Source organism: Haemaphysalis longicornis, unplaced genomic scaffold, assembly GCF_048455015.1.
Source record: "Haemaphysalis longicornis isolate Haplotype H1 unplaced genomic scaffold, Haemaphysalis longicornis Haplotype H1 scaffold_8, whole genome shotgun sequence".
In the NCBI taxonomy this organism is placed as follows: domain Eukaryota; kingdom Metazoa; phylum Arthropoda; class Arachnida; order Ixodida; family Ixodidae; genus Haemaphysalis; species Haemaphysalis longicornis.
This window is the reverse complement of record NW_027526445.1, coordinates 117,330,673-117,343,794: the sequence shown is the minus strand read 5'-3', so window position 1 is coordinate 117,343,794 and position 13,122 is coordinate 117,330,673. Positions and strand designations below refer to the sequence as shown.

The window sequence follows — 13,122 nt, the reverse complement described above, 5'->3', positions numbered from 1 at the left end:
GTTAGCGAAACCAAACATCAAAAGTACGTCAACCGAAACAAAAACAGCGGGTCGCTGCAAACCACGTGTTGCGTAGAACCTCTTCGTGAGCGCTCGTTCGTGCGGCGTGACGCCCCGACGGCCGGCGAGCAATCATCGAGCATACAAACCGGACTCGGGCGATCCTGCATCGTACGTACCCGCTCAGCCTTCTGCATATTCGAATTTCGCGAGCTCTCAGGCTTCATCTCAGACTCAGGTCAGGGACGTTGAGCGTCGATTACACGTTAGTTTCACTTATGCATGTTTAAAAACGCTTTGCGGAGTCAACAGGAAGTTGCGCTCGCTCGCCGCGCAATTCCCGCTCGGGTCATTTCCTCCGAGCGGCGTTGAGCAGACGACTTATTACGGATTGAACGAACCGGAAAGAAAACGGCGTTAAAAAGTATCGAGGAACGCCAACGGACGGACGCAGGCGACGCCAACGACGACGTACCAACATCGAAGGGGAAAAGAAAAGTAGCAAAATAAAAGCGGCAACAAGAAAACAGAATTCCCCGCTCCGCCCGCTGCTGCGAATACTCGATAATTGGGTCGCATGGCTAGCAGCAGCGACGAGTACCGTCGTGCCGTTGCGGCGACGTCGTAGCGTAGCGCACTCGTCGGCAAGATCGTCTGCGACTGCCGCTTCAAGCCTGTGTCTGTGCGTGTGTGTCTGTGCAAACCGTGACCGTTTCGTCGCCTGCGCTCACCGTGCTGCGGCGAAAAGAGCCGGATACGGGGAAAGTAAAAGAGAGAGAAAAAAAGTGCCGCGTGCCTGGGGAAGAAGCGTTCGGCGCCGCTCTACCCGCGGTCTTGAGCAACTTTGAAACCCGAACGGCGACGACGACGCAACGGCGGATTTCTGTCCGATAGCTGCGCGCCAGTGCTGCCCGCCGCCGCCGCCTTTCAACGCTGTCGGGTATCCATCGGCGTTGTTTGCGTTTCCGACGCTCCCACAGTGCACTTTCCACGCGTGCGACAATCAGCGTCACCGACTGACAACAGCGCGCGCCTGCCGGTGCTTCGACTCCCGTGCCGCTCTGTGCGCCTACGTTCGAGAGATGTGACAGCGCCCGTGGTCTCGTGCGTGTCGGTGTTTTGGTGCGGTAGCGAACGTCGAGATCGTGGTGCAGCAGCGAAGTACGATGGAAGAGCGACAAGGAGGGGTCGGCGGCGTCGACGAGGCCTCGACGGCGCCGTCGTTTGGGCGCGTCGGGACCCGCAGCCGCTCGCGCAGCTTCAACAACACCACCACCACTTCGTCCAGCCCATCCCGGAAAGAGGACGGACCTCGCGCTCGCGCTGACTGCGGCGCGACCAAGAAGGCCTACTCGCTCGAGTCCATTCAGCGCTGCAAACGCTGGCGGCCGTGCCAACTGCTGCGCGAGGTGTTCGCCAAGACGCCGCTGCTGTTCGGCGCGCGCCGTCACCAGACCAGCAAGGCGGCTGCCGCCGCCAAGCTCATGACTCCGGCCGAGAGCGCCACACTGTCCTCGGAGGACAGCGGACACGCCGAGTCGCCCGTGTCCCTCGTGTCGGTGGTCATCGAGTCGCCGCCCTCGCCGCCCTCGCCGCCCCCGTGCTCCCAGCCCAGGTCCCGCCGCTCGTGCAGCGCCGACTCGGCCGTGGATTTCGACAGCAACGACGACGCGACGACGACGGTGCCGGGCGGCGGTACCAACGGGAGCGTCGTCGCCGTCATGCCGGCGGCGAGCGCCGAGGACGACCAGTGCTCGGTGGCGGTGGTGCACTGCGAGGGCAACTCGCTGCACCAGCCCCAGCACCCGCCGCACCACCTGCACCGCACCAGCCTGCCCGGCGAGCGCGGCAAGCGCACTCTGAGCCAGTGCCTGTCCCTGTCGTGTCCCGTGCTCAGCACGCCGTGTGTGATCGTGAGCGACTTCAGCAGCTGCGACGTCTCGCCGGATATCATCGAGGAGGTGGACGTGGCCGATCTGAGCAACCACGGCTCGTCCGGCGGCGAGGCCCGAGACTACCTGTCTCTGGGCGGCCGATCGTGCAGTTCTTGCTCACTCTCGTCCACAGTGTCCAGTGCGTCGTGGGACGACGAGGCGTCCCAGAGCGACGTCAGCGAGGCTGGATCCTCTTCGTCTAAGGTGAGGCACCGGCACACGTCGAGGCTAAGGACGGCGGAAAGGAAGCCTCCGTTGGCAACCCTTTCTGTCGTCAGCCGCGTTGAAGTAACGATTGACACAAGTCCTCTTGCAGGATGGGGTTGAACAATGACAACAAGCGCTGTTTAGCCAGCCCGCGAGAACTACTTTCACCATCATTGAAATTTCGTTGTTTGCGAAAGCTCGCTATATACTGGACGCGCGCGTTCACATTGTTGTGTGCCTGCGTTTTTGGATATCCGGTTGCTTTGTAATATTATTTCGCTTTAGGAGAGCAGCACGAGCGTAGTGTGTCAACCGAGGAATGTCACTTCTACTGGTACACAGCCCGGACAGTGTAAGGACACGGGCTATATTTTGCACCACTTCATGCAGAAAATTCTTAGAATAGCTAGAAATGACGACAGAGTTAACCTTTTGCGAAACGTTGACATAGTTAACTCGCTGTTCAGCGATGAAACGGAGGCCACTGACCAATCCAAAAAGCAGTTTGACGTTTCGGCACCTCCACCAGTACCTTATTCGGGATTGTGAACAGAACATAGTTGCAAACAAGGTACCCGTAGAAGTCGCCGAAGCCTCAAACTGCTTTTTGGCTTGTTCAGTGGCCTCCGTTTCACCACTGAACATTCTTTTTCCTGATCACGCGGTTTTGAGTCAAACACTGGGCTAAACTCGCTGGACCCGCTACGGCGCCAGGAGTTGGTATCCACAGCATGACAGCGATTTCTAGTCGTTGATACCGATTGTTCTTGAGCAATGGCGAATGAGCGTATACACGACGCGGAGGCCACCTATTCATTCAAAAGGTAGCGCAAATGATTGCAAATAAAAATAGCGCAAAAGAGCAACTTTTTTGTGTGTATATTGGCGGCGATGTCAAAAAATAGCGCAAAAGTGCAACTTTTTTGTGTGTATATTGGCGGCGATGTCAATGACCCCGGGGTCAGCCTGCGCTTCCGGGGTCAGCCTCCCCGGGGTCAGCCGTAAGAGCAGGTGTTGCCGTAGGTAGAGCTTGAGTCCCGTTGGACAGACGTCAAGACTTTTGGCCTGAATAACAACCAGCCTCTTGGCACATGGTTATTCTTTTACTTGTCTGTACGCTGCGCTTGCCTAGCTGTGCGCGAACAGAACCTGATATGACTGGAATTTAAACTGAAGCATAATTTAAGGGTAATTTTAAGCAAACACCAAGTCAAAGCTTCAAACGCACACATTCGAAACAAATGCATCTTTCGATTGAATTAATGAGAGATTATGAAACCCCGCTGTAGCACCTTACTTGTGCCGTACACTTAATTAATATAATTACTTCCATTTTTGAGCATGACAATCCGTTTGCTGTCAATTGGTGCAGAGGAATATATTGTTGGGGGCAATTTGGCACATGGCTAAACAAGACATGACAGCGCCAAAAAATTCACGAAGACTTGCAAAGAACACACAGGACATGCACTGCCTGCGTGTTTTTTTCGCAGGTCTTCTACAATTTTTTCGCCGCGCTGCTTTTATATTCTTTAGTGTCGGTGGTGTATGTCCTCTGTAACGGAGTAGGTTGAAGCCGCGAAAATTTCTATAAATATGCTGCGCCCTCGCGGCATCACAACCGCGATGAAAAGAATAGAATTGGGTAAAAGCCGGAAATCTACTAGATTAAATAGAATAAAAAGCCCCATAACAAAAATAAAAGCCTTTTTTCTTGGGAGCAAGATGGTTAAGACTCGAAGCTCGCTCGCTCCGTGCAAACTGAGTCAAATCAAGTTACAAAATCTACGCTGCCAAAGTGCAAAGCTGAACGGCCAAGCCTAATTTTAAAGCCAACGACGGTGCAACGAACCCAGAGGAAATGCCGGGCGACCCGAATGCGTTGATGGCGCAATCGGATAGACGCCGGATTCATAACGCGAAGGACCCAGGTTCAGACCCAGGTTCGATTCTGACCATGGCAACAGACCCGCCGCGATGGCTCAGTGGCTAAGGCGTTGTGCTGCTGAGCGCAAGGTTGCGGGTTCGATTCCCGGCCGCGGCGGCCACGTTTCTGCTGGAGGCGAAAAGCATAAACGCCCGTGTGTACGAAATTTCGGCGCTCCCCAGGTGGTCAAAATTAATCCGGAGCCCTCCACTACGGCGCGTCTCATCGTTTGCAATGCGTCGGCGCGTTAAACCTTATACTATCAATCAATCGGCATATATACAGCTTCTCTCTAACTTCAAGTCTTGCGCGTTAGTGTGAGCTTCCTTCATTCTTTTTACTCTAGACCGCTTCAATCCAATCTCTAGACCGCTTCAACCCTACAACCAATCACCAGGGGAACAGTTCCATTTTTCTTGTCATCATCGTCGACATCATCATGTTCCTTCTCATTGTGCAACGTTAGCATTCCTGCAGTGCGCTTTGGTTAGGGCACTGCCATCAGTGGGACCAAGAAAGCTCCGCTTTAAAAAATTTGGCATCTAATTCGGTCATCGAGCTTATTATTTTTGAAGTTGCGTGCGCTTTTAGACGGCCCAAGGCGCGAAGAGGTTTTCACAGCGTGGGCATCGCGTGCACGCACGGCGGGTGCTTCCGACGTACGTTACGTTACGGTTTCAGTCGTTTAAATTGACCTAAAATTGTTAACACACATTTTTTTTTACGTCACCGCCACCATAGCAGCTTACCCGCGTGAATCTCATCATCATCGTCAAGATTCCACTATAGTTCATACCACAAGCTACGCGCAGCACTGCGGAGGCTGCATTGTTGTCGACAGTCCACCCACTGAGGAAGCCTAACTCACCATGAAGGGAGCGACATAAGGCGCCGGGGCCTTGCGGGTTCCACATGCCGAGAGGGCAGAAGGGAATCTCCTTTCACGACCCTTTCATTGTGAGTTAGGCTTCCTCAGTGGGTGGACTGTCGACAACAATGCAGCCTCCGCAGTGCTGCGCGTAGCTTGTGGTATGAACTATAGGTCCACTGCAGGACGAAGACCTCTCCCATCGACCTGTTCCTGTCCCATGCCCCTCAAGCCCATTCTTTACACTCCGAAATTTCCTCATTTCAACCCTCCATCGAGTTATTGGCCTCCCTCTTTTTCTAGACCCGTCTCGGGCGGTCCACTCTGTCGCCCTGGTAGTTCACCGACCCCCATTTCGCCTAATTACGGGGCGAGCCCCAAGTCCATTTTCTTTTATTTGTTTTAACTATGATGTCTTTTGTTCTCTGATCCAAGAAGCCCGTTTCCTCTTCCTTAACGGAAGTAACTCCTCCACTCCGCGTGAATCTAGGAAACGAAAATTTGCGGGCATTCGTTTGCTCCTCGTCCAGTCTCGTATCATTACATTAATCCCAAACCGAGTTCTCGATCGCATATGTATTGGTATTCGACATCCTGGGTGGGGGGAGGGGGGGGGGTGTAGGGGGGGGAGGATTCTTACTCGAAGAAAAATGCTCCGTGATCGAAAGTTTCCAGTTGAAGCGTGATTTTGGCACTGGGAAATTCGACGGTATACAATTCGCATACTTTTCAAACTTTCTCCTAGCTTAGTAGTCCGCAGCCTGCCTCTAACACATGCGGGACACTGTCGTGCTGGTTGCCTAATATCTGACTAGGTGGGGTGAATTGTGCAACCGTATAATCGAGGTAGGAGGTTTCCGTCGACAGTACCGTAACGCACACATACACGCACGCGCACGCACGCACGCATGCACGCATATCTCCCCCCCCCCCTCTCTCTCTCTCTCTCTCTCTCTCTCTCTCTCTCTCTCTCTCTCTCTGCGTTGTGCAAAGCGGAAAGCAAATCTCAAATTGCCGGAAAACAAGCCTTTTAGTGTATACTTTACAGCGCTCCGAAAATGACACAGTAGTAAGAGTAGAGCGCCTCCAGTGCTAAAGTACCCGCCCAATGTGTGTCCCCCTCCTGTTTGACCTCTTCGCTTCGTTTCACCGTAACGCGAAACGTCATTTTACAAGTAAGTCATTGAGATCCGGTGGTGGTTGTAACCCGGCTGTGAAACGAATAACACATATTTTAACATTATTATTAAAACGACGCTTTCTACGCCTCACTGTGCGCATTCGATGCCACGCTAAAAAGCGGACTGCAGGAAAGCCGACTTCACAGAATGTACTTCACAAAATGATGATGATGATTATGGTGGTGATGATGATGAAAGTGAAGGTACATCAAGCGCCGTAAGAAAAAAACAAAAGCTTCCCGTGGTGGGAACCTAACCTGAATCCCGCGCGTTATGAAGCCGACGTCTATCGGATTGCTCCGTTCCGACACTTTTTTGTTCTTTACTGCATGAAAAACTGCGCTTATTTACAGATGCAGCCATTCTGGTGGCTCTCTTTGCGCCGCATAAATGCTCCGCACCAACGCAGCCAGCTCCCGAAAAATGGACTTCGTCGGGCGAGTGGGTCCCGCGTGCATCAATGCGGCACTTCCACAAGCTTTTCGATCACAATATTCGATCACAACAAATACGTCATAGGGCAACTCCAGTGGAATCTCGAAAAGGCAAGAACCGAGTTGTATAAAGGGTGATGTCCGTGTCCCTTTTTAGTAGTTCGTTGCAAAACGTCTCAGAAAAACACCGCATCCCGACACAAAACAAAATCCAAGCTGCTTCGTCGGGGCCGGATCCAATGGCTCAATGAAACTATTGATCATTGCGTCATTGTGACGCGGTCGAAGCAGCTTGGATTTTGGACTTTCACTCAGATGTGCGTGGGAGAAAGCTTCTCGTTTAACCAACTTTCTCCGAAGAAAGGGGCTTCGATTCTTTCGAACGGCGATTTTCCCCCGCGAAAAATGATTATAAATGGCGTTACTCTTCTAGCGCGCTGTCCTTTTCCTCCACGTAGACATCGGAGCCGACCTACACAGCGCTCATTGGTAGTCGCAGCTTCTTCACAGCATTTGAAATCGAATGGTCACAACGAAGCATTCGTTAAGTGGACATGCCTTCAAGACACAAGACTGGCTTAAGCTTGTTCCCAAGGCAGCCGTGAAGGTCTTGTACGGTATTACCGACTGAATGTCAATTAGGACTGCAGGCAGTATTGCGCGCCACCGGACAAGTACGCCACATCGCCCTTTTCGCGGTCGCCTTTATTATTTCGTCTTGATTTTTCTAGACTAAACCATCGCGCTTATCTGGCTATTTTCCCAGTAAATTTTGTATGGCATTTCGGTATCTCCGTTTTACTTTACTTTTGGCGAGTTACGCGCATGTTTTTTTTTTTACGTTTGTTTTCGAAGCGGTACTTGCTGTATTGTTTTTTTTTTTTCCTCGGCGCAATTCTTTACGCGTGAAAGTTGGCTGTTTTCCGCTTCGTTGAAGTGAATAGTACAGCCACGGATAAATTTAACGAGAAACACGAGTAAGTGAACTCGCGTTCACTGAATTTCGCCATTTTTGTTCTTCAAAATCAAATCGTACCACGATTCGCAAACAAATAAGGATAGGCAGTAAGTATAAGGGATGTGTAGCCCAACAAAAAGACGAAGGACGGAAAGGATGCCCAAGGACACAGCGCTTAGCGCTTTGTCATTGTGTATCCTTTCTGTCTTTCGTCTTTTTTGGTGCGCTATAGATCCCTTAAGTATGATCGATCAACTAGCCCAACAACGTACCTTAGTAAGTATAACCTAGCCTTCCTCGGTAGCTTTGCTTCTTTTGGGTGATCCCTTGGAACAATTACAAGTTAGGTTGGGAATGGGTTGAGTGATCGGCCGCCGACGACTCATTTTTTCCGCGTAGGCTGTATGCCAGCGCGATATGTATGCGAGTCAATCTGCGTTACGAGCGATCGCCGATGTGTAACGGTTTAATGGTTACCAAGTTGCGTTTACGCAGGGGCATGGACATGAAAACATTTCATTGTTTATTGTGGCGAACGATGCACGTCTATGAGGAAAGTCCCGAACTGTTTCACTTGCAAGCATCTCTTCTTCCAAATACTATACGAATGCACCAGTTTCGTATCACGACAACATGAATATAATAATAACAATAACGATCGATCGATCACTCAATCAATCGATAATTCAATCAATCAATCGATCAATCAATCAATCAATCAATCAATCAATCAATCAATCAATCAATCAATCAATCACTCACTCACTCAATCAATCAATCAATCAATCAATCAATCAATCAATCAATCAATCAATCAATCAATCAATCAATCAATCAATCAATCAATCAAGCAATCAATCAGTCAGTCAATCAATCAATATTCATTTCGGGTGCCGAGGAACAATACTAGAGTCTTGGTACTGGCATGCATCATGTTTTAAAACAAACGAAAATCATGATGATTCAGCACATCAAAATGCCACATATACGACAAGAACAAGAAAAGTACAAAAATTTCAGAACGTAAGAAAAGCTCAGAGTTGCAAGTCCTGGCACTCAACCGAAGAAACGTTGGAGGCACGTGGAAAAAGAAATAAACAAGCAACCAAAAACACCATCAACACACCAGAGAGACCGGAGTACTTCAATGCTTTTCAAGGACTCAGCTATGACTATAGCCGAATCTTAACGTTATTCGGCCTCCAAAAGCCTGGTGAACTTTGTTCCGTGTGCTGGTTCGTGTTTTCGTGCTGCGCGCTTCATTTGTCGACGTTTGTTCGACTTCTGTGCCGTGCGTAATTAGTCTGGCTTTCGTTAGCACCGCATGATGTGTTGTGATGGCATCTTTGAGAACAGGCAAACACCGTCTCGATGTGTGATGGTGAGGTAACTATATATAAGAGATCGAATATAATGGTACTATGACAGGGCGCAAATTTCTTGCCGGGTTTTGCCTTAATTGTGAAACACTCAAGTCAACTTAGGGGGTTTAGAGGCGAAATTCTAGCGATTAATAACGACCTTGTTGGTTCTACATCGTGTTTGAGTCTACAGGGTGTTGCGACGATAATTGGAACACTTTAAAAACTTTTCCTGAGTGAACGGCCGCTCTCTTCGCGCTCAAACTTCACACGAAGGTGGCATTGTGTGGTATATTTTGTTTGACACCGGGAACAACGACGGTACTTACCTGTTTATCCTGAAAATAAATAAAAACGATTTTCGCCTATGAGAAAATGGCGGCTAATTTGGACGTGCGAGCCCGAAAACCGGTTTTCTGATCGTCTGCTAGCTCGTTCCTAGGTGCATTTTCTGATCGTCTGCTGCACCATTTGGCTCCGTACGTGAATCCGAAGCGTGCGTTTCGCTCTGCATAACCCACGTAGTTCCGTCGTTCCAACATCAACATGCGCTGGCTCGTACGTCCAAAACAGCCGCCATTTTCCCATAGGCGAAAATCGTTTTTATTTATTTTCAGAATACACAGGTTCATACCATCGTTGTTCCCGGTATCAAACAAAATAGACCACAAAATGCGACCTTCGTGGCAAGTTTGAGCGCGAACAGAGCGGCGGTTCGCTCAGGAAAAAATTTTAAATTGTTCCAATCATCGTCGCAACACCCCGTATTTCTTCGCTTTCGTGACTGTTTTTTGACGCAATTGCTTCGACAGGCATCTAGTTGCACTTCACGCGACATTGTCTCCAGGTGCGGAACTCTACACGCTCACGTGCAGATGTTCTACTCACGTGCCGTCACGTTCAGGTGTCGCGCTACACGCACGACGCTAATTTTGGTTACCCCTCTGGCTGGGTGCCGAGTTAGTGTAGGGGTAATGCACTTGGTCCCTGCTCTGGAGAGGCGGGTTCCAACCCTAAACAAATCCTAGTGTGTTTCTCTGTTTCAGTTTCTGTTTACTGCGGCGCCAATTGTGGCACCATTCGTATTGACGCCGACGACGATGGCCACTTTTCGTCTTTGATGAGAAATCCAAGCTTTCACACGCACAATCGCTCGTAAACCATTCAGCAAGCGTTGGCTAATGAGGGTTACGCAGGATTCATTCCGTTGGAGTCGAGAGAGGGGGGTGAGCAGAGATATTGTCGGCATGCATTAATTTATATAGGCACAGTCGCTGGGGGGTTATTATTGTTGCGATGGTTCATTGCCTCCGAGAGTGCTTAAAAACCCGCGTAAATTGGTTATAATTATTACAGACACCACAAAAAAGCTGTAGTAAAATATATTAGGGACAGAGTATAAGCATCCCTCCGCCCCTGTTGGCTGACAAGCGCCATGGCCATTGCAACTGCAAGAACACATTCAATATGGACGTCGTATCTTTGCATGGCTTCAGTGACTTCGGCACAAAAACCGTAGGACTTACGAAGCACCCCTGAACAATCATCACTTGGGTGTGCCCAACCAGCTACCGAAAGAAGAATGATAGAAGTACCGCTTAGAGATAAGAGGCGGCCGTCCATGGATTAGGCGGCAAGCTCGGGCCGAACGTATCCTAACTCATATCGATAGGAAGAAGGGGAAGGGAAGTATAGTACTGGCAGTAAGTTACTCAGTAAACTTTATTGACCTGAGGGATGAGGGGGGGGGGGGGGTAGAGAAGTGAGCGCCCCGATCTTCGCTCTCCGGATCAGCTCTCGACGAGTCTCAAGGGTGAAGTTGGCGAGGGCCGAACCTCATGATGGCTAAACCTCATGTTGTAAGCGATGTAAAATCGCTAATTGGTTCACTGAGGCGTTTCGCTGCCTCTTATGTTTTCGGGCATCTAGCTGTGTGGAGGGGTTTCGGAAATAACTTCCAGTGATAAGAAAGTGCTGCGGCTGTGCCTAAGAATTGAAACCTTGTCATGTAGTACCATACTTTCCACCTTTCCATCGAATGCCCGCACTCTCCACTCCTATCTCCCCAGCTTACTACCTCTTGTTCCCGTGAGCAGTGAGAGAGGCTGCTGGCAAGCTCCGACCGTGAAGATCAGGCTGTGTTGATCGACCGGGCAGTGACGGCGGCGTCCTCTCGCGGCCTTTTGGACATGGGAGGCCAGAACACAGAACGTTCCCTTACTGCTTTGCTCTATAATAAGCGTTTGTTCATAATCATTGAAGGTGTACAATTTAATTCTGCAATTTAATTTCCTTTCGACCCCAACGACACATTCCTCGGAGGGTCTTGCATCGTGGGCCGCGCCCACGAGTCGTTTGAATGGTCATTGGAGATGCATTTGCAAACACTGTGCAAATATTTTGTTAGCATAGTGTGTAGAGTACGTCGACCATTATTCGAGACGGTTTTTTTCCTACAGTTCGCAGAGGTTTTGTTTTTGTTTTTTAGGAGAAATTTTCGTCTAGAGCTTTTCGCACCATTTGGCGACGTCAGCGTTAAGTTTATTGGGCAAGATAGTAGATTGCGAGCGTTGATGTCGCGTACGGATCGTGCTTCGATTGAAAAGAAGGTGCGAATATCCGTGGAAACGGAAAACGTGGCAATTGGGGTGACCAAAGTAATGTCAAGGCAGATTTAAAAAGCCGATTGACTTGACGTCACTGCAGCTCTTCGCGGGGCGGTGTCTGAGGATGCATGACTTCGTGTAGCGCAAATGTGATCGTCGCCTCCCTCGGGACTTGTAAGTGTTTTTGCGCTACACGAAGTCATGAAATACCGCTACCAACTATCCCAAACCCAAACCCTGCTATTCTAAGTGGTGTAAGAGTTTTAGAGATACTTAAACCAAGGCTGTAGACTTCCGCTGCGAAGTGGCGTAAGAGTGAACACAACATTTCAACTGCGCAGTGCAGTCGCTATGAAAAGATCGTCCAGTTTAATTCAATTTCCGGTTCAGCTCTATCCGGAAGCGATGGATTTCCGGAACATGCCGTCGAGTATTAGAGGAGCAACAGCTCCGAGGACGGAGAACTGAAAACGCGGGAGGAAAAGATTGGAAATAAGTGGTGGCCATCGCTCCCGCAGCAACAAGTCTGCTACCCCAGTCGAATGCCGCTTCTGCTGCTGCTGTTGCGAAACCCATGCCGCAATAGTCGTCATTCCATCGCCATGGTTGTCCGCCTGCTACTTTCGCTTCTTTCTGTCTCTTGCTCTACTGGCATACGCACACATGATCATCGACGCTGATGATCGAACGCCGCCGGAGGAGCTATTTATGACGCTGGCATCCGTTCCGCCCTTGCGCCGCGACGGAGCGGGTCACGTGACTTCGCGAGTTCGCGCTGGCACCGAAGCGCAGCTCGTGCCTGCGCCTTCACGCTCGTCGCGTTGTGGTCGCTGGCGCGTCAACGTCGAGCGCCGCTGTACTGCTACCGTGAGCGCCACGCATTGTTCGCCGCGCGTGCGAGCAAACGACGACGCGCCTTTTCAGAGGGCACGCTAGGTTAAAGCCGACCGTGTTTTTTTTTTTTTTTCTGGTGCACGCAGAAAAAAAAAAACAAGAGAAAAGGAGCGACTCATTTGCGCTAGCCTGGAAAGCGTGTAAATATTTGTAGGTGTTGGGGGGGGGGGGCAGTAAATTCATTGCTTGTTGATGAATGGCTCCAAAACGCAGCTGTAAGTATTTTAGATTTCAGTAGCAGGATAGCTAACGATTATTCGTGAACAAAACGTTGCATGCGTGGCGTGCGTGCACGTATGCGTACGGGCCCATGTCACAAAATTTCTTCTCACACTAGAACTACAAAAGGCGATTGCATTTCTTGGGCTGCCCAAACGCCACTATTGTGGTCTTTCTACTGCCACTTGAGTCAAAATCCTACAAAAAAAAAAAAAAAACAGGTGAAAGAATGCTTGAACACAATATGTAGGCAAGACCGTTCTGAACTACTAAATTTGGTGCCATGGCTCTACCATTTCTTCACTACTCCGCGCGAATGAAACCGCAGACATATTTGAGTCAGGAAGAAAGTACACAAACAAGAAGAGTGCCAGAGTTAATTAAGGATACACGTTAGATTGGTTTTTACGATAGCAAAATAGAAGAGAACACGCTAATAACGCTGACCGAGTCCCAACAGATGACGCACCGGCAGTGCAGGCGCGGGAAAATCGAATTGAATTGAGCAATGTCAATTGTCAGTGACAATGTCA

The 13,122-nt window shown here is 49.9% G+C and overlaps 1 protein-coding gene across 1 annotated transcript in view; it reads left to right on the top strand.

Annotated features, from left to right (window-relative positions):
• Positions 1-4: 4 nt before the first annotated feature.
• LOC144149266 (inositol-trisphosphate 3-kinase A-like) overlaps positions 5-13,122 on the top strand; it is a 488,782-nt gene continuing 475,664 nt past the window's right edge. Inside the window, exon 1 of the mRNA XM_077680818.1 lies at positions 5-2,138. Coding sequence (XP_077536944.1) covers positions 1,167-2,138 — 972 coding nt within the window. The 5' untranslated portion in view covers positions 5-1,166. The remainder of the gene's footprint in view (positions 2,139-13,122) is intronic.